This window comes from Passer domesticus, chromosome 1 (genome assembly GCF_036417665.1).
Source record: "Passer domesticus isolate bPasDom1 chromosome 1, bPasDom1.hap1, whole genome shotgun sequence".
Taxonomy (NCBI): Eukaryota; Metazoa; Chordata; class Aves; order Passeriformes; family Passeridae; genus Passer; species Passer domesticus.
The window spans coordinates 46,328,508-46,355,912 of record NC_087474.1 but is presented as its reverse complement, the minus strand read 5'-3'; the positions used below and the strand labels follow the sequence as shown (position 1 = coordinate 46,355,912).

At 46.5% G+C, this 27,405-nt stretch overlaps 1 protein-coding gene and 2 long non-coding RNA genes across 4 annotated transcripts in view; all 3 read right to left on the bottom strand.

Moving 5' to 3' along the window:
• LOC135299309 (uncharacterized) overlaps positions 1–9,110 on the bottom strand; it is a 41,117-nt gene extending 32,007 nt beyond the window's left edge. The window contains exon 1 of the long non-coding RNA XR_010361304.1: positions 9,012–9,110. This is a non-coding gene — a long non-coding RNA (uncharacterized LOC135299309). The remainder of the gene's footprint in view (positions 1–9,011) is intronic.
• Positions 9,111–14,157: 5,047 nt separating this feature from the next.
• LOC135287935 (uncharacterized) lies at positions 14,158–15,025 on the bottom strand. The gene is made up of 3 exons (XR_010351365.1): positions 14,999–15,025; positions 14,764–14,879; positions 14,158–14,308 (listed from the first exon to the last, which is right to left on the bottom strand). It is a non-coding gene; the product is annotated as an uncharacterized LOC135287935 (long non-coding RNA).
• Positions 15,026–23,178: 8,153 nt separating this feature from the next.
• The window catches only part of SEPTIN7 (septin 7), a 62,932-nt gene continuing 58,705 nt past the window's right edge, over positions 23,179–27,405 (bottom strand). Inside the window, exons 12-13 of one of the 2 annotated variants that reach the window (XM_064418163.1) lie at positions 24,722–24,861; positions 23,179–24,198 (exon numbers count right to left, since the gene is read on the bottom strand). In XM_064418163.1, coding sequence (XP_064274233.1) covers positions 24,159–24,198; positions 24,722–24,861 — 180 coding nt within the window. In that variant the 3' untranslated portion in view covers positions 23,179–24,158. The remainder of the gene's footprint in view (positions 24,199–24,721; positions 24,862–27,405) is intronic. The other variant, XM_064418152.1, reaches the window with a different exon arrangement.

Genomic DNA, 27,405 nt, shown 5'->3' with positions numbered 1-27,405 from the left:
AAACCCTAATTGTCTTCTCTTTAACTTTCATTGAGAACAAAGACAAATTTTAATGTAAAAACAAACCTACAACCCAGTCAGAACTTGTGTTGGTGTTACTAACACAGAAGCGAGGCCACATTTCTCCCACTCAATCCCTGCTTGGAGCACCATGCCAGACTTTTGGGTTGGGGTCATCCAAACCAAAACATCCATATGGAACACATACTGCCTGAAATTTCTGCTGCCTCCACAGCTGACAGGCAGCATCCCAGCAGTGGCAGCTCAGTCCCCATGACCACTGTGGGAGGGCATCAGTTCTCACTCATCAGCCCTGTATTTCTGACCCACCTGCTTGCAGAGCAGTGCTTGAAACCCTGCTCTTACCCCCACCCCAAAAAGAGCCAGGCATTTAGTATTGCTTTCTTGCTGAGGAGACTAGGATGTTTTTATAGTGTAACAACAACTCATAGTTTCAGGCAAAGGATGGGCTGCCTCACGACTTTGAACTCCAAGAGCTGGCAAGGTGGTGAGGGTGAAGAAGCTGGCAGCTAACTCTGAGAAATCAGGCTGCCTTTTCCCCTCCTCCCCTCCCACTCATTCCCTGCACCAGATGCCAACTGCTACATGCTGAAGCGCCTGCCATCCTCCCAACTGCCTGCCTGCTGGCTTGTGGCACAGCCTTCCCAGCTTCCCAGCAATACCTGCCAGCAGGTCTTCTCCAGAGACAGCACTCAGTGCATGCTGAAAAAGCATCTGTGCTCATTCCTCTCCATCCTCCTCCTCCACCTGCCTGTTTTATATTGCAGAGGTGACTTTCAGATGTGATAGCAGATATGCAAAGAGTGCATTAAAAACATGTTAAATGAAAATCCTGACAGGGAGGAAGAGCCCCAGAGGAGCTATAGCAACAAGGGAATATTAATCATGTCCAATTAAATAAAGCCCAGTGAAAGCCTGCCTTCCTTGCAAAGCAGCAGGGTTTCCCCTTTTCTCCTTCCTGCTTTAAACGTTGCACAGTTGGGTTGCTTTCCTACCAACAGGAGTGCCGTGCTCAAGGACACCTTCAAACCCTCCTCAGCCCACATGAAGGTGGGCATGTTCAACAACCTTATAGAGCAGCCCATGACAGCCTGATGTTAACTGAAAAGATTTCGGCCAAACAGCAAGCCTTCCATGCTCTTTTGGACACAGAGAGCCTCAGCAGAAGTTTTGGCAGAGCCTATTCACCCCCAGCAGCCTTGCAGCATCCAGAGCTGAGCTCTTGCCATGCTTCATGGAGAGGAGCACATACCCCACCAGCCTTAAGCATTCCTGTACCATGGGACCACAGCTTTCTCACTGCTCTTAGATTGGGAAGGCTTGGAGGATTTTCCATTATGAACAGAGACACCCACAACTGAGATAGTTTTAAAGGAGCGGGATTTTCCAAAAACTGCTGGGCACTGGCCTAGCACTGTCTCCAGCTGGAGTTACTCGCCTGACTCTGGTGGAACCTGCCAATGGCTTGTGCTTTCCAAACTCTTTCCTTGAGGTTAGAAACATGCTATCCTCCTGCCTTAACACCCCAAATATGGGGAACTCTGCACAGCATGGCACTCAGAGGATGGGATTTATTCCTGCCCTCCAAGGCAGGAAGAAGTTAAACTGCTGAATTCCTCTGGGACCAAAGCCTAGATTGAAGCTTTGGCTTATGAACCAGCCCAAACCCAGCACTAGAAATACCAGCAAGGGAAAAACCGAGTTTGACAGACACTATACCTGATCTGTGGCTGAGGAACTTTACTTCCTTTGTCCTTTCGTCTTAAAGGAATAAGCCAGACTTAGTGCACTGCTCTGAAGGGACAAGGGAAGAAAGCAACCTGAGCATGCTCCATACTCCATAACAGTGTTCTTCACACAGGGAATGCAAAAAAAAAACCCCAAAAAACGCCAAAAAAACCCAAAAAACATCAAGCAGAGCAGGGAGAAAAAGTCCATCTCTGATCTTACTGTGATGGGGGTTCTGCTAAGGCGCCTCTCAGCATTTTGTCTAGGTTTCCTACTCACTCTAAATTAAGTTGGAAGTCCAAGCCTGTATAGCAACACAGAATGAAGAAATAGCTTTCTACCAGATGTCAGAGGGTGACAGAATTGTAGAGAAAGTCCAGCACTTTCTCTCCAGCTGTCATCACTGGTGCCTAAAAACAAAACTTCCCTGCACTCCACAGTTTTCAGAGTTTACTGCCATACAACCTGTATCTCCACCTACAGCTTCTTCAGCCTTTCTTGCCATGCAGTTTTATCTGCACAACAGCATCTCTGCCACCCCATACCAAAGGAGCCAAGTGGCTCCTCTCTGTGCCACATCCTCTGCTGCAATGGCTCCCCACCAGCACATCACCAGGATGGAATTACTGAGAGGAGCCTCCTGAATATATGGAGGCTGAATTCAGTCAAGGAGACCAAGGCAATGATTTAATCACTCTTGCTAGAGATTGGTTTTAAGCATTATATTTATTAAAGATCATAATTTCTGAATAGAAAATAGACCAGAATGTGATTTTGAGCAGGAATCATGTTCAGTGGGAACATTTCTCCATCAGCTGCTGAGATCACCTCAATAATGCCCTGTACCTGAAGGGAACCTGAGACAAAACCATTTCTCTGGTAAATGCTTGCATGGAATGAGGAGCAGCTCAATTCACTCACACATCCAAGGGGTCAAGATCTGCCAGCCACAAAACACCACCACGCTGAAGGAATACCATATATACTGTTTGTTATCTAAATCCCTCACAAGGGAAAAATAACATAGAGGGAGGGAGAAGGCCTCTGAATTTTGCCATTCTTTCCAGAAAGAGGTAGCACAGCCTTGCCGGGGTTGCTTTTCCCCACAAGAGGCAACTTAAGGGCTTTGCAGCACCTTGTGCCCAGCAAAAGCCCAGTTCTATCCATGCTGGGATAGGGTGCAGGGGTGTGGGACAGGGACATGGTGCATGGACAGAAAGGCCCTGCATTGCACAGCTCTTCCTTTTGCCAGGAGCAAATTGTCACTTCAGAGAGTCACTCTGAGCAAGGACAAAATATTAAATGGATCCCATCCAATTCTGCCTGCCTCCATACCACCCTGCAGAAGCTGGTGGAGAAGAGCAAGGAGAAAGTGGGACAAACAGAGGGGCTCTGGAGGAAGGCTGGTGCTGGTTACTGTGCCTGCTGTCTCTGCCAACCACCACAGCTTGGCCTGCATGTTTCAAAGAGAGCTGTGATTTAAGACGATGCTGTTTTAGGGGATGCCCAGCATAAACACTGCAAAAAGATCAAAGTTTCAGGGGGTTCTTAATGTTTTGAGAAAGCCTCCAGATGGCTGCCCAAATGAGAAACTGCAGTGTTTTCTCTTTTCTTACTTCATCTTCACTCCTGGCTACCCAGAAGATCATGCAAGGAACAGATGCACAGAAAAATGAAAAACAGTTGGGAAAACACATATAAAAATAGCAGCAGTGTCCATTTTGCAATGCAGAGAGCACAGCTATGCGAGGAATACATTTTGATGCCAGTAAAGAAACTCAGACAATCCTGTTAATTAAGAAATATCAATACCCAACTCCACTCTCTTGCTCCCATGACAGGCAACAGCTGCTCTGGCTCTAGAGCAGCAGCCAGCAGAGGAGCCCACCCAGTGGAGTAGAGAGACACAGGAGGGACGAGTTTAGTGGCCCTTGAGCACCAGCACTCCTGCTTGCTTCAGCCTTCCCATCTGTGAGATGCTCCTGTGTGCTGCAGCACCGCTGAGCTCAGCTGCTGCAGAGCTACACAGAGCTGGCAACTCTGGAGGATCACCGTAGTAGCAGCAACAGTACAGGTAGGTCTGGTGAGTTCCTAGCTTATTTCTCAGACAGTATACATTTTTTGAAATAAGGATACCTGAAACACAATCTTGATAAACCTTGCCACGGGCATCTGGCTTCTCTCATAGCTTTAAGCCAGCTCAGAAGGGCCTTTGCTTCCCTGCATCATGTTTGCAAATCTAGCATCCCATTGCTTCTGATCCAGTCTGTTGGGAAGCACAAGCTGTCCCAGCCCTGCCAGCTGTGCTCAGAAAGAAACTTCCTACAGGCAAAGGCAGCAGCTCTGCCTTTTGGGTCTGGCTGTCCCTGCACTTTTGGTTATGCCAGTCATGCACCACCTTGTGCAGGGCTAAACTTTCCCTGCATAAATGGTAAATAATGCTCTGGCCAGTCACCAAATGGCACATTTATCTCCCTAGCAGCTCATTCATCAGCTGCAGCTGAACACTGGCAACGCTCCAGACCAAGGACAACAACCTCCCTGCAAGAGGTACTGCAAGAGCACCAGCTCTCTGTTCACTGTAGGGTACCTCAAGTGTGGGTATGTAGGAGGTAGGAAGCACATCCCTGGCAAGCCCTGGGGTGCTAATGATAGCCTGAGCAACCACCTCCATGCTCCCTGACTCAGCCATTGATGGGGAACAAGTCCCAACACCTGGAGTCTGGTCCTGGAGAGAGGGGACAGCATGGGCTGGCTTTTGCTGCTGTCTCTGCAGGAACCAGACCCCCCGGATGAATCATTGCACTTAATTTCTTTTATTACTCTCTTAAAGTCATGCGAGTTTTTCCTCTCTGAAGCAGCACTTTGGGATGCTGTTCCCTTTCCTACTCTGCAGAAGTAGTAAACCACACCATGATTTTGGCTGGACACAAGCAGCTCTGCTCTTGAAGAGGGGCTGCAATACTCCCTTGAGAAATGCCTTATTCCTCTTCCCAAACCACATCGTAACTTGGGTTTGCCATATCCTTACACACAGGAAAATTTGAAGGATCCAATGACGGTTCACTTCACCACCACGGCCACAGAGGCGGTGACGAGAGGGACAGGTGGAAACAAAAATAGCAAGTTTTCCTCAGCACAGCCAGCCTGGTGATGGTTGCTGCTAAGCCCCACACAATCAAAGCAGCCTTGCTGACAGCCCTGCCAGTGCATTGCCCCATACATCTCCCCACACTCCCTGGAGGTAGACAAGTGCACTCCAGCTCCCTCTCTCCTTTCCTAGAAAGGTTTTTAGAAGCCCCCAAATTCAGTTTTGTCTGGAAGATTGAGGGTATGATGTGAGTCAATGTGAACAAAACAAGTAAGTGAGATTTGTCAAAGAAAAGACAAGCCAGGAAGACAGGAACAAAGGTCTTTGTGGGAATAAAGAGAAAGCCTCAGATCAGGCAATAAATTGGTAAATGAGGCACAAAGGCCAGGGGAGAACTACAACTAGCCTATTGCTGCTAATCCAGCCATAGTTTTCAAAGCAGGATCATGAGTCACCAGCCCCATCAAGGCTGGAACAGAAACCCCAGTTTACCACATGCAAGAGCAGAACATCCTTTCTTTGGCAAAGCCAAGGGTTCCTCAAGTGTGGTCCTGTTCTTGGCATGTGGGAGGCTGAAGGTCTGGAGTCAAGTGCTGCAGGTACATGCACATGCTATGGAGACAGCAGGAAAGCTGGCTGGACTAACTTGCATGGAGGGATGCTCTCGGGGATAGGGGCTCCCCTGCCTGTTCAGTGCTGGGCAATGTGCCAGGCTGGGGCTGTGCTATGCATGTTAGGGTTTCAGTCTTGCTAGAAAAAAAATCCCGGACTTTTTCTGGGGTTTTCCATGAGGTGAGTGTTCAGGTCGATTCCTTCTTGCCCTAGCAAGACTCAGTGCAGCCTGAGCTCCCACCCAGCCAGTGGTCTGGACTCTTTCCACAGCCCCAGGTTATGGTGGGGGCTCTCATCCTGCCGCTGGCGGCATAGGGAGATCTGTGCACACCCCAGCTCTGTCAAGGCCATCCCACAGGAGCCAGCAACATCTCCCAAATTTTTCTTTGCCCATAACAGTCATCTTACAGGCACTTCCAGGGACCAAAGTGGCCTGTGCATTTTCTGCCCTGTTTTGACACATCCTTAAGAAAGTTGTGCCCCTGCTTTTGTGTTGCACCATGTGGAAAACCTAAAATCACATAGGCCCTAATACTGCAGATGGTACAAAGAGGTGCCTGCAAAGATGCTGTCATTCCACCGCTTCATGAGCCCAAAAGGAAGCTGTGAGCAAAGAGTATTGGCCAGCCAGGAGGGCTGTACAGGCTTTGGGTTTGTTCCTCCCTTGCTGTGCACTGCACGTTTTGGGTCCCTGAGCAGGACAGCAGAGCAGTGCTACCTGGCACAGTGCAAAGCAGAAATTTTGGCTTGCTCTAACAAAAGCCAGAGGTCTGGCTCCAGGCCTCAAGAGCCCAGGCTGCTGGGGTGCTCACTGTTGCATCAGATGTGTTTGTGTGCATGTGGAAGTGTAGGCGTCTCAGAAAGCAGCCACCACAAGGAAATGAAACCTTAGAGATGCACTGAAGATAATTTTGGGAAGCCCAACATTCTCTTGTCACGCAAATCAGTTGAGCAGCCTGGCAGTGGTCAGGGCAGGTAGTGTCTCACTTTTCAGCCATGGAGCATAACTCCAAGTTTGGACTCTGCAGTGTGGCTGGGGTGCACAGGGGCTGCCAACCTGGCAAACACCTCTTGTCAGCCAGCAAGTTCTACTGCACCAGCAAAGCTGTGGGGATGGCTGCCCAGCAGAGCCTGCTAGCTTCAGGTGAATCCCAGAAGTCATCATCACCAGGGCTCTGCTAGTTATAAACTGGAAACAAACAGAAGTCTGGACTGTGTGCTCTGAGAGATGCTGTTGTGCTCTTTTTGGGGTGAAACACCAGGACACCTCACCAGTCCTAAAGCTGCCTGACCTCCAGGAAGTGTTAAGAGTTCTCATCAACATCATACATCTATAGAGTGAACATGTTGGACATTTCCATTGCATGGATTAAGATGTTTCATCTGGTCTCTCACCCTGTGTCTCAGAAAAAGCCCTGACCTGAGCAGAGGTTTTATTTCTGTCCTGGAGAATGGGATAAGAGAGACTTCCTCCAGATTTTAAAGGCTGCTGAGTGAGACAAGGAGAGCCACAAGACCCAGAAGGAATCAGTCTCAGCTAGGGAACAAGAAGAGAGATCCTCCAGTTGTGGTTCTGGCACGAGCCACTCCTGCCTGCAAGTTCCCAGTGGTGCTGTCACCATCTCTAAAGCAGCTTTATTTAGGATAAAAACACCCAACTGTTACAGAGCTTCTGGAGACCACCACAAAACCATTGTCCTTCCCTGGCACCCCAAGGCCAAACTCTCTGCCCCATTACTGCAGGGCAGGCATGGAGGCACAGCTCCTGATGCCTGGGGAATGGGCAGGACAGAGCGACCAGCTTTCTTTTTAGAAGTCACCCCGTATGTCAGGAGAGATACAGGGTTCATTGACTCATTAAACAGGGTGAAGCTAAGCTCATCTTGCATCACCCACAGCTGGCCAATACCCTGTGGAGGCAAGAGTGGGGAGACTGATGTTTATTCTCCAGCCCCGCAGCTATTCAGCTTTGAACAAATGACCCCTCTGAGCGACAGGGCAGTAAATTACTTAAACAAATGCAAAGTTCAGATGGTTGCAAAGAACTTGTCCCAGCTGCCAAAAAAATTACAAAACACCAGTGTTTTCTGAAAAGCAAGGCTGTGCAGCTCGCTTGTGAGAGAGGCAACAAGATGCCAGGAGCCAGTGGGCAGGGCAGATGTGAAAGGACTCTGGTTCTTGCCCAGACAAAACTTTTTGGAGTGGGGGCTGATTTTACTGTTATTGCTCCTAAGAACAGGTGCAAGGTCCTCTGGGGCCCTGCATGTGTTTGTAGGGAGGAGAGCAGCAGAAATCCTGTGGGCATAGCAGGTGAGGCAATGTTTGATCAGAGTTTCCCTGAGCAGATTTGAGGGCAGCTCATTTCATCACCCTCTCAAGTCAGGAAGTGACTCACCTCAACACGGGGTCTTTCAAAGTCCCTTGTCCTCAAATCAGTAACAACTTTCCATACAGTGATCCCAAATTACTTGAAGGAAAGGGCCAGTAACCTGGCCAGCATCTCCAAAAATGTATGAAACAATGTGTATGTGCCCTTGTTCCCCATGGGCAGGCACACGGACATCACCTACTGCAGCACCAAGCTTTGCCATGGCAATGTTTGAATAGAGAAACTGCTGCTTCCTTTTCTCTCCATGAAGACTGGACTTTTTCCTCTTGTGCACAACACCCCAAGCAGCTGGTAGCTGTTGCTGTTCCAAAAGCAGCTTAAAACCATCACCCCAAGCCAAGTCTAGGAGCTGTGCTGTGCACAAGGCTAGTAAGCAAAAACTTCAGTAGTCAGAGTCACAGCCATCAACTCAACTTCACCACTCAAAATACTATGCTGGAAGATGTTCTTTTACTGGTTTAATGTGAGGAAAGAAACAAAGAAGGGAATAATGAAGCCTTCAGAGGCCAAAAAGCCACCAAGAGTTTGCACAGCTGCGTGAATCAGCTGGGCCAAATTCAGGTGAAGTGGTGGCTTCCTGAGTTCAGCTGCACAGAATTAAGCACACAGGTACACAGCTCTTGCACACCCCTCACTCAGGAGTGCTGCACCCTTCAAGTGCTCCTCCAGTCAAACTGCATACCTAGGGTTCCACACATCTTCCAAGGCTGCTTTCTGAAAAGTTATTTTCAACCCCTTTTGCATGCAGAAAATTGTCACCCTTTACATCTTTCTGAAATGTTTTCCAGGTGAGCCACAAAGCATCTCACCACACCATCCTGTCCTCTCTCCCAATACCTGCCCAAACAAACCCTTCTAAGCCATGTGCCACCTAACCCACAGCAGAGGGGATTTAAAACCTTAACCCTCACTGCTTCATTTTTCCACCAGCCTTCTTCTTCTTTAACCATCACTGCTTCCACTGCAGCGATAACAACCCACAGGCATAATTAGAAGGTAAAGCATGCTGTGAGAAGAGCTCTAACATAACAGCTTATCTTACAAATAAGCACTTACAGTAAGAGCATGAGCACCTAAAATTTTAGGGTTTAATCTATAGGAAACAAAAATGGGAAACAGTATGCTTTGTTTAAAACCTTAATTTTTTTTCCTCTCCGGAGCCTGGCTTACCTGCCATCGCTGCTCTCAAATGCTGAAATGGCTTCTCAGGTCCCTGGTACAACAGCATGTGGAAAAGACCAGAAACACAGCAACAAAAAAAAACCCTCTCAAACTCCTTACGTGGGAAAGATCCCTGTATAACTTGGCCCCACAACTGGCAGCTGCTGGGGATTAAACCCCAGCTGAAGGAGATCAGCAGTAACTCACTATTACCACTCCAGGAAGGTGCTGGGATCTCTGTGCCAGGAGAGGATGGATGCACTAAGCCAGAAAGCAGCAGGAGAACACCCTGGCTCCACCAGGATGGAATGGGGTTGGGTTTCTCTGTGCCCTAAGTCTGTCTATTCCCTCTGTAGCCCCTAGAGCAAAGCCCACCAGGAGGCAAGGTCAGCCTGTGTTACCTGATCTGTAAAACCAGGTAGATGGTAAAAGGGCAAGTCATGACTAACATCATATTCTGAAAGACCTGTGTGCTAGGCTGGGAGCCTGGCTGCCCTACTGCTGCTCTCATGGGTTGAGGAGGGATTTGAATGTCTTGTCATGCCAGGGATGGGTGTTCGTGGATTTTCTAAGCCCTGCCAGAAAGGGAGAGGGGAAGCAGAAAGGGCTGGTAGAGAGGGAAGGCAAGGCTGGCTATTGCCTGCCAGTGTAGGGAAAGAGGAACATCATCCTGCTGGCTGCTGTGCTCCCTGCCAGCTCTTGGGTGCAAAGGCTTTGTGGAGCCCAGAAGAGGTGATGTGCAAGGCTTGTGAATGCCATCCCTTCCCCACTGCTGAGCAGGTGGGCTGATTAAACAGGCTGTGCTGCTAAATGGTACTGAAGTTGCACAATCTGGATCAGCATGACAGACACCCAGCAGGGCCAAACACATCATAAAATTGCAATTGCTTTCCCATTTCTGCCTGGAAATAGCGCCTTTATGGAGCATTCCCTGTGGCCACCTGCCACCAGTGACTGAGGGCCAGCGCAGGAGCAGCTCCTGCCACCAGCACTGCTTTGGCCCACTCCCTCTTACAGGCAGGTGGGGATGGAAATTTGGGAACATGTACAGTTCCAGAGGGATGATTTGAACCCTTAGCAAGATCTGACTTGAGGAAAACATCACCAAGGATTCAGATATTCAGGCTAAGCATGGGCATATAAAAGATGGAAGCATCCCACAGCAGTAACCACGGCAGAACCCCTCATCCCACACCCCCCATGGCCAGGCAAGGGCTTGTTGATTGCTTTCCATCTGCTTTTAGGTCACACTGACTGAAGCTGTAACACCACCAAGAAGGAAGTCAACAGGAACAAAGAGGAAGAGGAGGAAATTCCCATAAACAGTACTGGATACTGCTGCTAAAAATAGATGGGAATGGTGCTGGTTCCTGATTTATTATTCCTTCCTGTGACTTCCCATCCACCAGGCTCATTCCTGCACTGTGAGAGCTGGGATGGACAACTTTCCGTAGCAGCTGTTCCAAGGCAGCAGCCAGCTGACATTGCACAGCCTGTAGATGGATGTTTTTAAAGCTCTTTGGCTTCCCCTGCCCATGCCTGCTAGTTAAAAGAACCAGGGTGAGCACTGCTGAGAAACTTCATATATAAGCACAGAGCAAGGCTGTGGTGTTCTTATCCATGATGGTATCTCAGCTGCCTCCACTGGGCAAAGAGACCCTTTTCCCTGCATGAGGAGCAGGGAGCTGGGCTCCTGAGGAGCTGATGGAGGGCAGAAGCAGCACTGCTGGGAGCTGGACACCCCGCAGCAGTGCCAGCTGTGTCCCCTGCTCATTGGAAGGGGAGCTGTGCACCTCTGGGTGAGGATGAGCAGTGGAGAGCAGCTCTGGTACTCAGCCCAAAGGCAGGTGACTCAAGCTACATTTTGCTTCACATGATTATCTAGCAACTGGTTTTCAAAGACATTTTACACAGGCTGTTTTCTCCCTGAGGTAGTAACTCAGCATTCGGAGCTGCCAAGAAAATGGCATTCACCACATTATTCCTTTGGCTGCAGCCCTGCTGGCTGGGGAGAGGGACACACTCCTCTTCCAGGAGCTGATGAGAAGCTGCCTACTAATAGCTCAGCCTTCCAGTACTTCTCACTGCTCCCTGTCAAGCCTGGGAAGTGACCACAGCAGGGCTTCAACAGCCATCACTGGTGTGGGGCAGCACTGTCAAGAGGTCCCTCTAGCCCATGGCCCAGCCACTGGGGTCTCAGCACAACCCAGCTTCTTCAGGGCTTATTTGGCTGCACACCTACCAAATCTGCTTGTATTTGTACTGTGGGGAATCCCAGCTGAAGGGCTGTGAGCAGCCACAGGCAGAGTTTTCAGGGCTGTGGAGAAAAACCCCAGCTTTTTCCCCATTATGTTATGTCCTTGAGAATTTCCTTTTGCTACAGTCATGGGGCAAATCCGTTCAGCCCATGTCTGACCATTACAATGCCTTTTCTCCTATGATGCTCTAAACCAGTATGGGATGGTCCAGCCCTGCCTCTGTTCTGCTCCAGCTAGCCTTATGATTTCAGGGCACCCTTTTTCTGGCCATGAAGGCCTTCTGTCAGGATGTATTAAGGCAGAAAGAAAGCTGAGAAAAGGCTGCTCCACCCATGCATCCTCCAGCACTCAACCCCAGGGCAGCGCTGCTTTCTCCCAGCCCTAATCCCCCACATCTCCCTTTCGGTGCAAAGCCAGGAGGAAGACTAATTGCTGACAGCATTGCCAAGAAACCCAACATGTCCAAAACCATTGTGCTGTTTTTAGCATCTTCCATCCAAGAATCTCGCAAGCGTGTGACTGAGGAGGTATTTTTACCTTCCTCCCTCGGCATTCCAGGCAGGACAGCTGGTGCCTCTGCAGTGAGAGCCAGTCATGGTGGCTGCTGTGAGCCAGGACCAGCAGCTGGGCCCGCTGCCAGGATTGCAGACTTGCAGCTCCCAGCAGCCCGGGACCCTGCAGCTGAACAACCACCCCATTTCCCCATGGAAATGACCCCCTTTGGGGTCAGAGGCACGGCAGTGCTTCAAATCCTTCCCCAGTGCTTCTGTAAACAACACCAGAGAAGATTAGGAGGAACGGCAAATGTGAATTAAGGACAAAAACAGTGCAAAATTGAGTGGGTTTTTTTCAGACAAACAGTAGGTGAAGGCTGGCCACAGCTCTCCTGCTGTGCAGAGCCCTTTCCCATACATTCCTGAGCTCCTGTACCCAGAGCTGGGCTCTTATGGACCCCTCCAGATGCAGTGCTGGCCAATAAAACAGCAAATGAGAGGCAGAGGGATAGACCTCAGCCAGCACTCAGCGCCCCAAATCCTGCAAATCCAGCCTCCCTGCTGCTGCCCTTGGTGTGACAGTGAAAGCCATGCATTGCAAGGGTCCCTGCAAGGATAATTCCTCACAGAAAAATCAGAATAGTGAGGCCAGCAGGACCAGGGCAGCAATCACCACCTGGTGAAGCCACACCTCGACCATTGTGTCCATTTCTGGGCCTCGCACTTTAAAAAGGACACTGAGGGGCTGGAGCGTGTCCAGTAAAGGGCAAGAAGGCTCTGAAAGGTTTAGAAAATATGTCTGTGAGGAAGAGCTGAGGGAGCTGGGCTTCTGTAGTGTCAAGAGGAGGAGGCTCAGGGGGCAGCTCATCGCTCTCTACAAGCCCCTGGAAGGAGCCTGTGGCCAGCTGGGACTGGTCTCTTCTACTGGGCCTACAGTGAGAGGGTGAGAGAGAATGGCCCTAAAATGAGACAGGGGAGATTCAGGTCACATATTAGGAAAAAAAAAAAAAAAGAAAAAAAAAAAATCAGTGTTAGTGTGGTCAGGCATTGAAACAGGCTGCCCAGGGAGATGGTGGGTCACCATCCCTGGGGTGTTTACAGGGCACCTGGATCTGGCTCTGGGTGATGTGGGTTAGGTGTTACAGTGGCAGTGCTGGATGGACACATGGACTGGATGATCCTAAAGGTCTCTTCCAACCTCAGTGATGATTCTGTGATTCTGGGAGAGTCTCTCTGCACACCTATTCCTGGTAGGTGCTGCCCAGCCCACGCTGCATGCTAGTTCATTCAGACTATGTGGGGGAGCAGAAGGGTGTAACTCACTGGCTTTCTTGAGAGGCATCAAAATAAAGCCAAGGTCTGTGAAAACCCCTGGGGTTTCAATGAGCCCAAACCCTTCTTTGACAAAGCAATGATCCTGAGGAAAAGGATGCAGCCTCCTGACTCTCATTTGGACAAAGCCAAAGGCCAGCAAGGCTGTGGCAGGAAGGATAACGCTTGATGCAAGAGTGACTACATATTGTGCTGGAAAATTTCCGTCTTTGGGATATATTAATAAGGATATCTCTATTTCTAAGGCATCAGCGAGAGCCACTTGAAGCACTCAGCTTGAAGCAGCAGGGAGTTAATATCCCTGACAGAAATCCCTCCTCTGGGAAATCAGCCTTCAATGAAAGCCCAGCAGGCCATCCATCCTTCCACGGCACACACAAATCGGCTCAGGGCGCTGAACACCACGGCGTGTGCCCGTCCTCCGCGGCCGGGATGGGCCCAGCAGCGCTGCCCCGGGCCGAGGCGCCCTGAGGGCCCTGAGCCTGCGGTGATCGCTCCTGCTCCGGCAGCCGCTGTCCGGGAGGCTGGGAGGGGTGGCAGCAAGGGCAGGCGCCAGCCCAGGTCCCGAATTAGGTCAGGGGAGATGAAACATCTGGCCCCGCAGGATTAGTTGCACGCAGGCCCTGCGACACAAATACCCCGAGATTTGCGGGGCTCTGACATCTGTGCCCCCGCTGTGGGCTCCCTCCCAGCAGGCAGACTGCGTCCGTCCGTCCCACGATCCTGTGCTGTCCCGGCTGCTCGGAGGCACTGGGTCAGTCACCTGCGAGCCACCGCAGCGCATGGGAGGAGCTGCAAACGTGAGCAAACATTCCCGGGAAACGCGGAGAAACTGCCAGAAAGGAGGCATTGTCCAAAAGAGCTACCCAGGAACTCAGGAAACCCGGCTTAGTCATGGGACAAGGCCATGGGCAGGGGGGACACCAGCTGCTGAGGGACATTCCCATCCACCATGCAAAATCAGGGCCAATTTTTTATATCCCGTATATAAACACAGTGTCTCTATGTAAACTCACATGAATAAAGACATAGAGGACATTGCTCTTGATTCACATTTTAAGCAGCATCAAATTTCCTTGTTTCTCAGCCATGAGAAGGCAATTAGGTTTTCTGTGTGGTCCCTTCTTGATATTCTGCAATGCTCTTGCCAGCTTGGGCTGCTCTGTGTGGCTGTGGCCAGTTTAGTTCAGGGTTTTGTCTTTGCCACTTCTATTGGAGCACCCTGAGGGGCACAGAGTTAGAAGGATCATAATTGTATTTCAACCCCCTGCTCAAAGCTCAGAGCAGGGAACTGGGGATGGTCTCATCCAGCTGGGCTGTAAAACCTCCAGGAATGGAGCCCTCCCAGTCCCCTGGGCACCTGCACAGCCACAGTGGGGCCTCCCTGAACCTGCTGCAGTTCATTGACCCCCATCAGGTATCAGTAAAATGTGAAATGTGGTATCCACATGTGGTCTAACAAAGTGCCAAGCAGAGGCAGAGAACCCCTTCTCTCGACCTACAGGCCATAGGTGCTGCTCTCCATCGCTGCCAGGGCACGCTGGGAGCTCACACTCAGCTCCTGTCCCACCCCCAGCACTTTCCACAGCGCTGCTCCCTGGCCAGTCCCACCCCAGGTGTGCTCTCAAGGGTTGGTCCTTCCCCCTTGCAGCAAGTAGGAAGGAGGAGGTTTAACACCTGCTGCTGTCTTTTCTGAATGTGAAAATTAGATTTCCAAGCACACAAGACCACTTTTTTGCATGCTTTCTCCATGCAACTGCATTTCTCTAGCTTCATGTGGCTAGGGATTGTCCCTGTAAATGGAAAGACAGGAAGACATATAAACCTGGAATTTAGGAAGAACAATGGTTAGAAGAGGCTTCTGAAAGGAAAAGTTTAAGGCAAATGGAAAAGAGCAGTATGAATCACACACCAGAAATGCAACCACAATAAGAGCAGAAGGTGAAATAGAAAGTGGAAGCAGGTCTATTGCCAATGCCCATAGCAATCCTCACTGCTTACAATCACTCTGTGACTTCATAAGCTGGCCTCCTCACCCAGATCAAATGAAATCCCATGAGCTTCCAGGCATTTATTGTTGATCATCTGTCTTTACAGACAGAAATATTTTAGTATCTCTTAAATCAGTGTCATGTGTGTCTCTTCTGCAATTTCCAGGAATTTCTGGGCTGCCTTTACTGTCTGCACAGTTACAGACATAATCTTTGTTGTACCACAGTCTTGTGATCTGACATAATTTTCTGGCTGCTTCTTTCTCCATAATAGACTCACTTCATTTGTTAGCTCCTCTGTGTTTAAAACAATATATAACCTTACCTCTGGCCCTCAAGATTCTCTGTCAATAAGAAGAGTTTGAGAGCAGAGACTAAGTATGCTTCATAACAACACAGATGTAAGATGAAGATATCACATAGAAGAAATTAATGGGGTTCTCTTTGATTCATTAGAAATCATACAATTAAACCACTTGGTCTGGACTCTGGGCCCTCCTATTCCAGGAATATCATAATTTTAGGCTTCTTCAAGCAGCTTTCATTTAAAAATTAGCTTAAGCCTTCCCCACTTGGAGATAAACCCCAAATGTCTTTCCCATCCCACCAGACTGAGACTGAGCAAGGCGGTGGATGAAGCTCACAGAAACAAACAGTGAATTGGGTCAGTGGGTCTACAGAAGCTTTTTTTCAGAAGCTGAAGTTCAAAGGTGCCTGAGTTAGGCTGTAAACTATTTATGAGTTTGTGGTTCCAAGGATTGCAATAAAGCCACCATATCTCAGACCTAACCACTGTGATATCAGAGTGGTGCCAGGATATTTCAAGTTAGGGCTTGAATTCATATTTACAAGTGTTTTGTTTGTGGCCCACTAAAGCCCACACAAGGCTTCAGGAGCATACTGGGATTTAGCAGTGGGAGCAGAAAGAACAGCAGCAGCAGCAGCAAGACCCTTTAAACAAGAGACTTGATGCCTCATTAAAGGCAGTATGAACAAGGCACATGGAGTCATGCTTTAAAACATCATCCAGGATGGGTGCCCAGCTTGCAATCAGATGCATCCCAAACACATGGGACTACAGCTCTGCTACCTCCCATCTCAGCTTCAGGACACCTCTCCCTGCAGGCCAGGGCCAGCCTTGGGACAGCTGAGCAGTCCCTGTGTCCAGCAGCTGGAAAAAGGAGGTGGAGAGCTGGAGTGCATGAGGAGCCATGAACAGGAGCACATGAGGGCTGAGTGCTGCTTGCCCAGCACAGCAGTCCTTTCCCAAGTGGCTTTCCCTCATTATCCCCTTGCTCACTGGAGCAACAAAACCCCCAGTACAAGGAGCTCTTGCAGGCACACTGAGGAAAGATGAGGTAATGGCAGGAGAGGACAGTGGGGAGGTGGAGGAGAAGAGCGGGTGGGGAGGAGGCAGCTCAGTGGGGTCTTTTTCCACAGACAGAGTCACTGTAGGAGCAGGAGAAGAAGAGGCTGGGGCAGGAGAATCAGGGCATGACCACAGGAAAGGCAGCAGGAGGCTGGGAAAAAAAGGGCAGGATGAGGAAAAGTCCTGGGGCTCACGAAGCTTCTCTGCAGGGAAATGCTGGGAACAGGAAAGTAGAGATGTTTTTCTCGGTTGCTGATTTGAGAAGCCACAAAAACACATATCTGCTCACACCCTTGTATTTAGGGAAATCTTTTTTTCTGCATCTTTCCCAAACCTACTAAAGCCAGCATGTAGGGAAAGCATTTATCAGTACACATGGAGTCATTCCTGTCTGCCCTTGCACACATCACTGATTGACTTCAGGTTATGCTCAGTGAAGGCCATTCAACCCACAGGGGAAGAAACACCTTCTCTAAACAGGAACTATAGCACAAAAGTCAAGACACTTTCCTACTGTGTTTCTGGATGTTTTCCTCTGGAGATACTGGCAAGGTGCTCCCAAGAAAGGCAGAGGCTGCAAACAGAGCCTGAGGTTTTTCTTGTTCCAAAAGAAGGAAAATTCAACCCTTCATAAATACCTAAGATGAATTTCATCAGGCAGAGGATGTTGCCACCTGCTGCTTAAATAAGGGCAGACATCAGTTCCCTACGGTTTGGGTCATTCCTGGGGTTTTAATTTTGTGCAGGGACTAATGGGTTATTTTTCTCTGCTCATAACTCAGGTGCTCACTGTACTACTGGCAAACACAAGAGACCACAAAACACTCCTTTCTCTGCACTCTACACTGTAATCAGGTTTGCACATCAGGTGGGTTACCACAGCAAGCAAATATCACCTGAAAAGCCTTCAGATGAGCCCAGCTGTGTACTTAGCTGCCACTTTTTCCCTGGTGCAAACCTTTGGAGAGAGCCAAATCTTGAGCACCCAAAAGCAAATTAAAGACAGAAGGGACTTCTAAAATTATTTTCAAAGAACTGTTAAAAAGTGTATGGTCAACACACACTAGGAATAGGAGTGAAACTGCTGCCCTTATTTGCAATTCAAAGAATTAGGTTGTAACATTGAGAATTAGAGCATACATTCTTTGTGCAGGATTAAATAAAAATGCTGATGTTTCTGTGAGACAGTAGCTTGGCAGACAATGAGAAGTGAAATAAAATGAGCCCGGGTTGCTCTGCAGTCAGAGCTGATGAAACAGCAGCACTGAATTTCTATTCCCCCTGGTAAAATGCCTCTGGGGAAAAATCTATTAATCACAACCATCTGGAAGGGAGCCTCAGCTGCAGATGCAGTTGGGATACTGGGGACAGGGCTGAGCAGCCAGACCAGTGGCCGTGTCCAGGAAGGAACAGCAGGAACTATGCTACACCATCTGTGGGGACAGGGGAGAAACCCCACCAGGGTCCGGTGCACAGGAATTGAGATGCAAAGCCTCAGGAACCATGCTGTTTTAATCTGAATTTAATTTCTGTAAGGTTTCCAGACATGATTAAATTACTCTGCAATTGGTTCGTTTTCTGGGGGCTCAATCAGTTCCATGCAGGATCTAAAATCACCAACACAGCAGCAGAAAGGGAAGGGAGCTCATGCCATGCCAGGTGACCCCAACACTCATTCACTGGAGCTGGCCAAATTAGCTTCATCTACTTTGCCAAGACCCATTGCCCTGCCTGCATCTCCTGCAAGTAAAGAAAACTTTGCTACTGCAGGGAGGCACAAATCTCTGTTTCCAGAGGGAGAATGCCAACTTTAGGTGACTTTCCAAAGTTCTCAGAGGCCTTTACTGGTCATGTGAAGGCCTGAATTCTGTCAACACAGTTCCCAGGCCTGGCACATGCAAAGCAAGCCTTCCTCTTCACCAGGAACTGTAGAATGGTTTGGGTTGGAAGGAAACTTAAAGCCCATCTAGCTCCATCCGCCTTCCACAGGAAGGGCCACCTTCCACTAGGCCAAGTTGCTCAGAACCCCATCCAGCCTGGCCTTGAACACTTCCAGAGATGGAGCACTTTTCTGGGCAACCTGCTCCAGTGCCTCACCACCCTCACAGCAAAGAATTTCTTCCTAATACCTCAACTAAACTTACTGTCAGTTAAAAAACATTATTCTCCCTTCTCCTTCATGTCCTTGTTGAAAGTCTCTCTCCAGCTCTCTTGTAGGGCCCTCATGGGTACTGCAAGTTGATCTTAAGGTCTCCCTGGAACCTCCTCCAGGCTCAGCATCCCCAACTCCCTCAGCCTGTCTTCACAGGAGAGGTGCTCCATCCCTCTAATCATCTTGGTGGCCTCCTCTGGACTCGCTCCAACAGGTCCATGTCCTTCCTCTGCTGGCACCCCAGAGCTGGATGCAGCACTGCAGGTGGGGTCTCACCAGAGCAAAGGGTCAGAATCCTCTCCCTCTCCCTGCTGGCCACGCTGCTTTGGATGCAGCCCAAATCTGCATCTTGTTTTCTGGGTTGCAAAGGCACATTTTGCTGGATCACACCCAGCTCCTCATCCATCAGCACCCCCAAATCCTTCTCCTTAGGGATGCTCATCTGCCCAGCCTGTATTTTGCTTAGGACTGCTGCAACACATGCAGGACCTCAGATGAGTCAAGTCTGGGGAGAGGTAATTCAGCAGCTCCCCAAGGAGAGAAGGAAATCCTTAAGATTTCCAAATGAGAAAGTCTTGAGAGCAGAAAAAGGATTCCTCTTGCCTCTGTAATTTTGCTACACTACAAAAATCTGGTCACTGTGACATGACTGCTTTTTCCATTTCCTTTCATTGTGAAAGGCAGACTGGGGCAGGGGGTATCTGAGAAGCCAGAGGAATTATATTCCCTTAGTAAAGCAAAAGCGTGAGTTTTATCTCGACCTATGTGGTCGAGCTGTCCCAGGGCGAGCAGAAATATGATCGCCTTCATTAAAAAACTGCCCTGTCTGCACAAAGCAAACATCTTGGCTGCCTCAGAAACCTCTCCAGATGACAGTGCAGAAGTGATATGTTACAGAACCAGAGCTGCTTTTTCAACCAGGAGGGGAATAGATAAAAATTTTGACTTGTATTCCGGTCAGTCAGCAGTTCCTTATGATACTGCTCAAAAATCTGTTCCACTGGTCATCCCCTTTTAATAGTGCAAGGGAAGAGAACAAGGTGCAGCATGAAGGAATTATCTGCAGCTGCAGCCACCACAGCAGCACTGCCTGGCACCCCAGGCCACTTGCAGGTCCCCCAGTGCTGCTGCTGGGTCCCCACCTGTGGTCTCAGATGCCCTCCTGCATCCCCTCCTGCTCATGCAGACACCCCAGGCAGCTGTGGATGCCCAATGAACAGACCAAACTCTCCAGGCTCACAGCTATACATTCCTGGGACCACGGCAAGGGAAAGCCTTCTGTTCACTGGGCTTCCTCTCTGCAGCCCAGAGCCAAAGACAGCCAATAACCTCCATCAAGCCAATAGGATGGGAACAATGTTTCTTTCCAGCACCAGAAGGCGGTTAGATCTGGGTGTGGGGGAGGAATCCCACTGAAGGTGACCTGTGCCATTTTTACCAGGATATAACACACACTTCTAACGATGAACACTTGTGACTAGTTAGAAGCAAGGGAAGCTGCCAAGAGGAACAAGCTGAGTAGATCCTGGGAGAAGTAACCATGTGGCAACGGGAAGGCAGGGTGGGCAAACCCACAGCGTGGAGCAAAGCTCCAGAAGTGCTCCATTCCTGAAGGTGCTGGCAGGGGCAGCCTATTTTCAGGAAGAGTAGCACAGCGGAACCTGGTGTGAGGAGCACGCTATCCTGATGGCTGGCCACCAAACCCACCAGCACCCAGCAGAACAGGATACTCACCAGAATGTGGGATGAGTTGGGTGTGGGTTGTGGGGAAGGGAGCAACTGCCTTTGCTGAGGCTTGAACAGCTTAATGTCAGGAAACAGAGATGTTGGCACTGGAGAAAAATCAACTGCATGGAGAAAGGCTTGGAAACCCAAGAACTGTGTGCAAAACCAGCCTCATCAGGTAGTCCACAGGGAAAAGTACATCCTTCCCTTGGGCACTAACAGCCTGCCCTTACTACCCACAGCTAAATTGGCCTGACCATGTTGCACAAACAGGAAAATGAACCCTTCATGTATTGGCTTGCTCCACAACTTCAACTACATTTTCTCCTTATTGTCAAAGCATGAACCAGTGATCCAGCCCAATTCTTGACTTCTATATTGATTTATCTGTATTGAAACTTTAAAAGCATTATTTTAAGCCATTTATATTTCAATCGGATTGAGGGGTTTCTTGAATCAATGAAGACAAAAGCAATCCTCTAACAATTATGAATCTCTTATGCTTCCTGTGGAAATTACAAAGAGGAAATGTAGATTTGCCTCATTCCCTGAGGTGCCCAATTGAGGAATGGTTTTGGCAGCCTGACTACAAGAGTACTCTGGTGAAACAGTGTCACCTGAACCAAAGAAGTACAATATGTGGTCTTTCAAGGAGTCAGGGCATCAGCAGCTCACTGCCTATCAAATGGGAAAACTGCAGTGAAAGCCAAAAGAACTACAACATTCCCTCAAAACTTTGTATTTCATGCTGGAAGCAGCAATGCACAAAAAAAACCATCCATTGCAGTCAGCCAGATAAGTTACCCAATGTGGGAATGTATTTTATACCAGAATAAAATCCTAAGTTTGAAGTCTTTACTCACTTCTTCATATATAAAAATATAAATGCATTTTCATACCTCTATTTATCTAAAATGAAATATACCTATCCCCCATATTTAAGTGCAATTGCACATTCAACAGGGCAGTTTCCAGTGCCACTCTTGGCACGAGCAGGATTATTTTCTCTCCCTCACTACCTCTTTCACAGAACATACATTAAGCTGAATGGAGATCTTCATTCTCATATGAAAGCAGCAAAATTTCCAGTCCCACAATTACCTGAGACTGTTATTGAAGCAACTCCTGATACAAAACATCCAACACATGCACAGAACTGCTCCTTAACAGCTCTTGTTCTGTGCCTCTGCAGAGCAGGTGGTGTTTCCTGCACACTTTAAAAGAAACAGGAGACAAGTCCAGTATTATCCAGTGACACCTGGATGCTACAGGTTTCTGGCTGATCCACATACACACCACAAAACCTCTGCTGCATGTGCTCGGAGTTCTGACACTAATTCAGGGAAATTTTAGTACCCAGATATTAGCAAGTAAAATGAGCTTTGGCTGTGCAGAAATCACATTTAAATTATGTTTTGTTCAGTGGAAGAAAAAAAATTACAAACTTGGGCTGTCTCATAGTGCTTCTTTAGCTTACAGATTTTGTACTGGCTACACAGCTACTGTACTACAGAGGTTGACACATCATTCTCAATTTTACTTTTTTGATACAAAAGCCCTAGTGCAGCCCAAACTCACCAAGAAAAGCCAAAGCATTTAAAAAAAAAAAGGTGAGGTGACAGAAATCTTCCCCAAAAGGGCAATACTCTGTTTCAGAAGAGAACACCAAACACATGCTCTGCTTTTTCATTCAAATACAAATGTTGTGTAATGGATTACATTGCCCAGAGAAGCTGTGGATACCCCATCCCTGGCAGTGCTCAAGGCCAGACTGGATGGAGCTTTGAGCAACCTGGTATAGTGGAAGGTGTCCCAATCCATGATGTGGGAGCTGGAACTAAACCTAAAGAACCCTTCCAACCCAAATCATTCCATGATTCTACGATTAATACAGAAGATCTAACAAGCTTATACAAGTTTCAGATCACCGCGAGTGTGAGAGGCTAGAGTGTAACAGTGAGGAGAATGAAGACCAGCATAGTGAAACCAAGTTTCCTGATGAATGACATCTCTATTTCAGAGCAAATGGGGATGTTGAAGTACCAGCATATACCCACATAGAGTGCATCCTCAGTTTTGATGAGTCTAAACAGCAGTTCAGAATTCTGTCCCAGATGGTAACTCTTACCTAGTTATTAAATTATTCAATTTATTGAATTAGACTGAAACTTGAGGGGCAGATGCAGGCAGTGTACATCCTCTGAGAAGTATCACAGACCAGATTTTACATTTCTGTTTACTTGCAAGGGAAAGAAATGCCCACTTACTGATACTCAGTTGTCTTCTCTAAAAGAGATAGACAGAATATCTGAAATGAGTTACAAAGAGGCCTTTAGGCAGGCTACTGAAAATGCAATTTCTTTGAGAAGCTAGCTGAATAAATCATATTTCTGTAATCATAACTCATGTTAAAAAAAAATTGAGCAGAAACAGAGTGGTAACAGGGATAATACAGGGAACATCTGCAAAACAAAGATATTCTTCATTATTCCATAGGCAAACTAATATAAGAAATCCCCATAAATTTTTAACAACCTACAAATGTGCTGTTTCCCACCCATTCACCAGATCCTCCTAAAAGCTTGCAGAAAGCAGTAAGAACAGCAGGAGAAGCAGGACTGCCGGAAGGGGAGCTGGTGGGAACAGCACAGGCTCTGCAGGCACTTGGTGCCCTCTCCTGGGCACGACAGAAAGATCCTTGTACAGCCAGTTCAGAGCATGGCCACGGAAATGGGGTCTTCTACATCTTAAACTGATTCTTCAGATGAAATAAAAGGCACAGAGAGAAAGTTCACACATTTCCAGAGAAGTACTCAGCTGTTCAACTCCATCACAATTCCTGACACAGCAGCATGTTACATCACAACATTGTTTATTATGTAACTTTTTACAATACAAACAAAAATACAGAAATGCAGTATATGAATACAGCTAAATGCAAAATGGTGATGTTTTTCTCGAGGCCATATTCCCATTTCTAGTAAAATAAAGAAAGACTGCACACAGGTAGAAACAGGTTGGTAGTTAACTCCACAATTTTGCCTAGAAATGACCTATAAATGCGTTTTCCTGCTACTTACCATAAAATGTAAAAAGGGAGTTAAAGGAAAGTTTTACTCACTGGTTCCTACCATATGAAAGAAGCTATATTCTATTTAGGAGGGCCAATATATGGAAAAATATCTAAATTAAATGTTATTACAAAAAATGAAGCAGTAATGAGATCCTTCTGGCTAAAGAAGTTACTAAATGAGAATAGCATATATTTAAAGAATCCAAAACATAAAAGGGTTGTTATAAAAAGCTTAGGTGCACTGTAAGCTTACAACTTTTGTTTTTCCATGTGTCCTTTTAAACAATGGAAGTGTCAAAAATAGGGTCAACTGTGTTAGACTAAATTACATTATTGTATATGCTGCACTGAATGGAATTTTTATTATAATAATAGAGAAGCATTGTTTGCATCATATTATGGCAATTCATCCTCACTAAAAACCGTCTAGAGTCCTGCATTTTTTGATATCCTGTAAACCGTCAAACCACCAGAACATGATTGTACAACAGTAAAATGTTTTCTTTTGCATTAAAATGACACCTGTTTAAAAAAAAAAGAATGAAAAAAGGTACTTAGAGCTGTTATTTTTCCAAGTACACAACACCCTAGACAATTCAAGGCATCTCATTCTCCATCAAAATTAACAAAAATTTGTCATGCTGTTAAATCCATTACTATGGATACGACTGGTGCAAAATTGGTCAAACGGATCCAACAAACACTGATGTCCAGGCTGGCATATTGGCAACTAATACATAACTGGTGGCCAAAAAGATGCATTTAAAATATCTTCCCTTTCTTCTTATTCTTTTCCAAGGTTCTAAAATGACATTAAAAAAGTTTGTTAAATAATGCATACAAGTTGTTTTGGTTTTTTTAATTATATACACCTTTTAAAACAACATTTTAACAAGGCTTTTACTGGTTACAACACAAAGGATGAAAGTTACTGAGTACACAGTACTTGTACTGTGTGAATCAAGCAGTGCAGTTATCACTAGATTTCCCCTCCCGAGGACTGAGGAAATTAAATATTTTAATTCTCAGAACCTTAATTCCTCATCCCCCAGAAGTCTGATGCAATCTATCAATATAAACATTTATTTATTTACATAAATATATCTAGGTGTAGGTACCATGTTTTTGCAGGCTAAAACCTGCTTCAGAGGCTAATAATCTTCCCACAATTGCTGAAATATGGTCATTTGTAACAAAAGCCAAAAAAATCTTGAACTGCTTTTAAAGTGACACCTCCATAGCGCTCAACAACCATGGATGGACCATTACTGTCTCAAAAAGCTACAGAATTTTTACTGTGAACTGCAGGACAAGATCCAATTTACCTGGAAGAATTCTGTTGTTCCAAAATACGTTGTTGAGCCTCCCAGTTCGCTTTCTCATCCTCAAATTGACGACGCTTTTCCTCCAATTCTTTGTGCTGTGCCTCCAAATTCTTTTTCATTTGCTCATGGCGTCGCTGCAGCTGTAGAAGATTATGAACAGATTCAGTAGGTGCAGAAAACACAGCAACTTTTGGAACTGTACTAACAAACATCAGCTCAGCAACCAAACTTACTAATATAACAAAATTATGTATTCTATCTTTCTTTAGAGAAAGTAGCTCAGGCTAAAAGCTCTAAGGTGATATATACTGCCAGTAACAGAAACCAAAAGGTTATTAATCCCATAGCTTCATTTTACAGTTAACAGAAAATACCCCAAATGCTACCCAGTTTACAAACACAATTTGCAAGCAGCTATGCTTGGCAAATGAAAGAAAATAAAAAAATACTTTGGTATTTGACACAAACACTAAGCAGCAAATTGCAGAGCATTTCAGTATCACTAATGCATAAAACAGCAGCATCTTTGACTTTCTGGGGGGGGGGGGGGGGGGGGGAAATCCCAAAATATTGATTTCATCCTACAGCATTAACTATATAATGGATCTATTTAGAAAAAAAATATTAAGGAGATTAATTTATTCACTAATTAAATGAATTAGTATTATTGAGGAAGTGAATTGTCTACATTTCAAAACAGAATGAGAATTCTCTCCTGCAAGTTGTTGGGACAGACTGATAATCAAATGTGTTGTATGTGAGGATTGAAACAGTTGTTAGAAGTGATTCCTTTAGTGTGGTGTAGTGTTTTTTTGAATTGAGTTAAATCATAGAATGGTTTGGGCTGGAAGGGATCTTTAAGATCATTTAACTTTATCCCTCTTGCCAAAGGCAGGGACCTGGATGCTCAAAGTCCCATCTGGCCTGGCCTTGAACATGTCCAGGATTGGGGTACCCACAGCTTCTCTGGACAACCTGTTCCAGTGCCTCACCACTTTCATAATAAAGAACTTTCTCCTAATATCTGATCTAAACCTACTTTCTTTCCATTTAGAGCCATTCCCCTAGTACTGTCACTCCATACCCCTGTAAATAATCCCTCTCCATCTTTCTTGTTGGGTCCCTTCAATCCTGGAAGGCCACGATTAGGCCACCACAAAGCCTCCTCTTTTCCAGGCTGAACAACCCCAATTCTCTTAGCCTTCACTCTTAGAAGAGGTGCTCCATCCCTCTAATTGTCTTGGTGGCCTCCTCTGGACTCACTGCAACAGGTCCATGTCCTTCCTGTGCTGAGACTCCAGAGCTGGATGCAGCCCTGCAGGTGGGGTCTCACCACAGTAGAGTAGAGAGGCAGAATCCCCTCCCCTCCTCAACCCGATGTCCACACTTCAGAGAAAGTGATATAAAACTTCCTCTTTCCTTACTCTCTTGCATAACCCTGTTTTACACAGCCCTTGAAAACCTATTTCCTTTTACACATTTTTATATGGCACTGTCTGTTGCCTACTTTTCTACATTTACATAAATACAACAGAAGTTACAAAGCCATGAATGGTGAAGAAAAAAGAAGAATGAATTGCATGAACATAAAAAAACTGGTATCACAGGATACATTCAGCCAAAAAATCATAAGAAATCCAGAAGTATTTTTTTATTTCATATAACAAGGAGAATGTGGACACCAAAAGTATTAAAGGATTCAAAAAGATTCAAGACAGAAATCAAAGGAAGGATAAATCAAGTGGCTACAAAAACCATGATCCAGATAGAACATAAAGCTTTAAAATCCTCAAACTGCTGACTGGCACATCTTACTATTCACATCCCTATCTATTCACTTCTCCAAAAAAAAAATAAAAAATCTAGATTAATTTTTTTTCTTTGATCCAGTATGCCTTGGCACCTTACAGAGCCTAGGCTGCCAAGCATTTCAGCTACCCTTCCAAGTATCCTCATTTTTCCTCACATTTGGAGACAAACTTTCTTAAGGAACTTCGACAGTTCTGAATTTCTCTATTAGGCTTCTTGTGAGAAACTGCTTTCCCAAAACTTAAAAAATTACTTAATTTTTTGCTTAAGAAGTTTTACCTAAACCTCTAATTGTAACAGTCCCTTTAAAAGATCATTTTCATAGCCCCCTGAAGCCTGTAAAAGAACTGGTTTGACTGTGAGGACTTCACCTGGAGATGACAGAAATAATTAGAGTTAAGTATCCACAGAATTTGTTCAAATGGTACCAGAACAGTGACAAAACCAAATCCCTGACTCTTCCTTAGCCTAGTAATTCTCATTTAGGTGAGATGCCTATAGGCATTGTGTCCACTTCCTGAAATGCTTTTTCAATACACACAACAAATAATCATTATTCCATTAGCTTATGTAAGCCATACAAGTCTCAGGAACTTTTAAAATCACATGGAAGAATAAGCACAAAATATTCCAAAGAAAAGGGAGAAGAAGAGGGTAAAGGAAGTTAAGGAGTATTTTAACATGCTATGACTAAAAATAAAAATAGAATGCATGTGAACATTAAAATTACATTTTAAGTTTAGACTGATACCATTTCAGCAAAGGCAAAAAGCTGAGAAGGAAGAACGGTGTTGTATTTACACATAAAAACCAACTATGGAATCAATTATGTTGCAAAGTATTGGCAAAAAGTCCCATCTCTACACTTGTTCAGC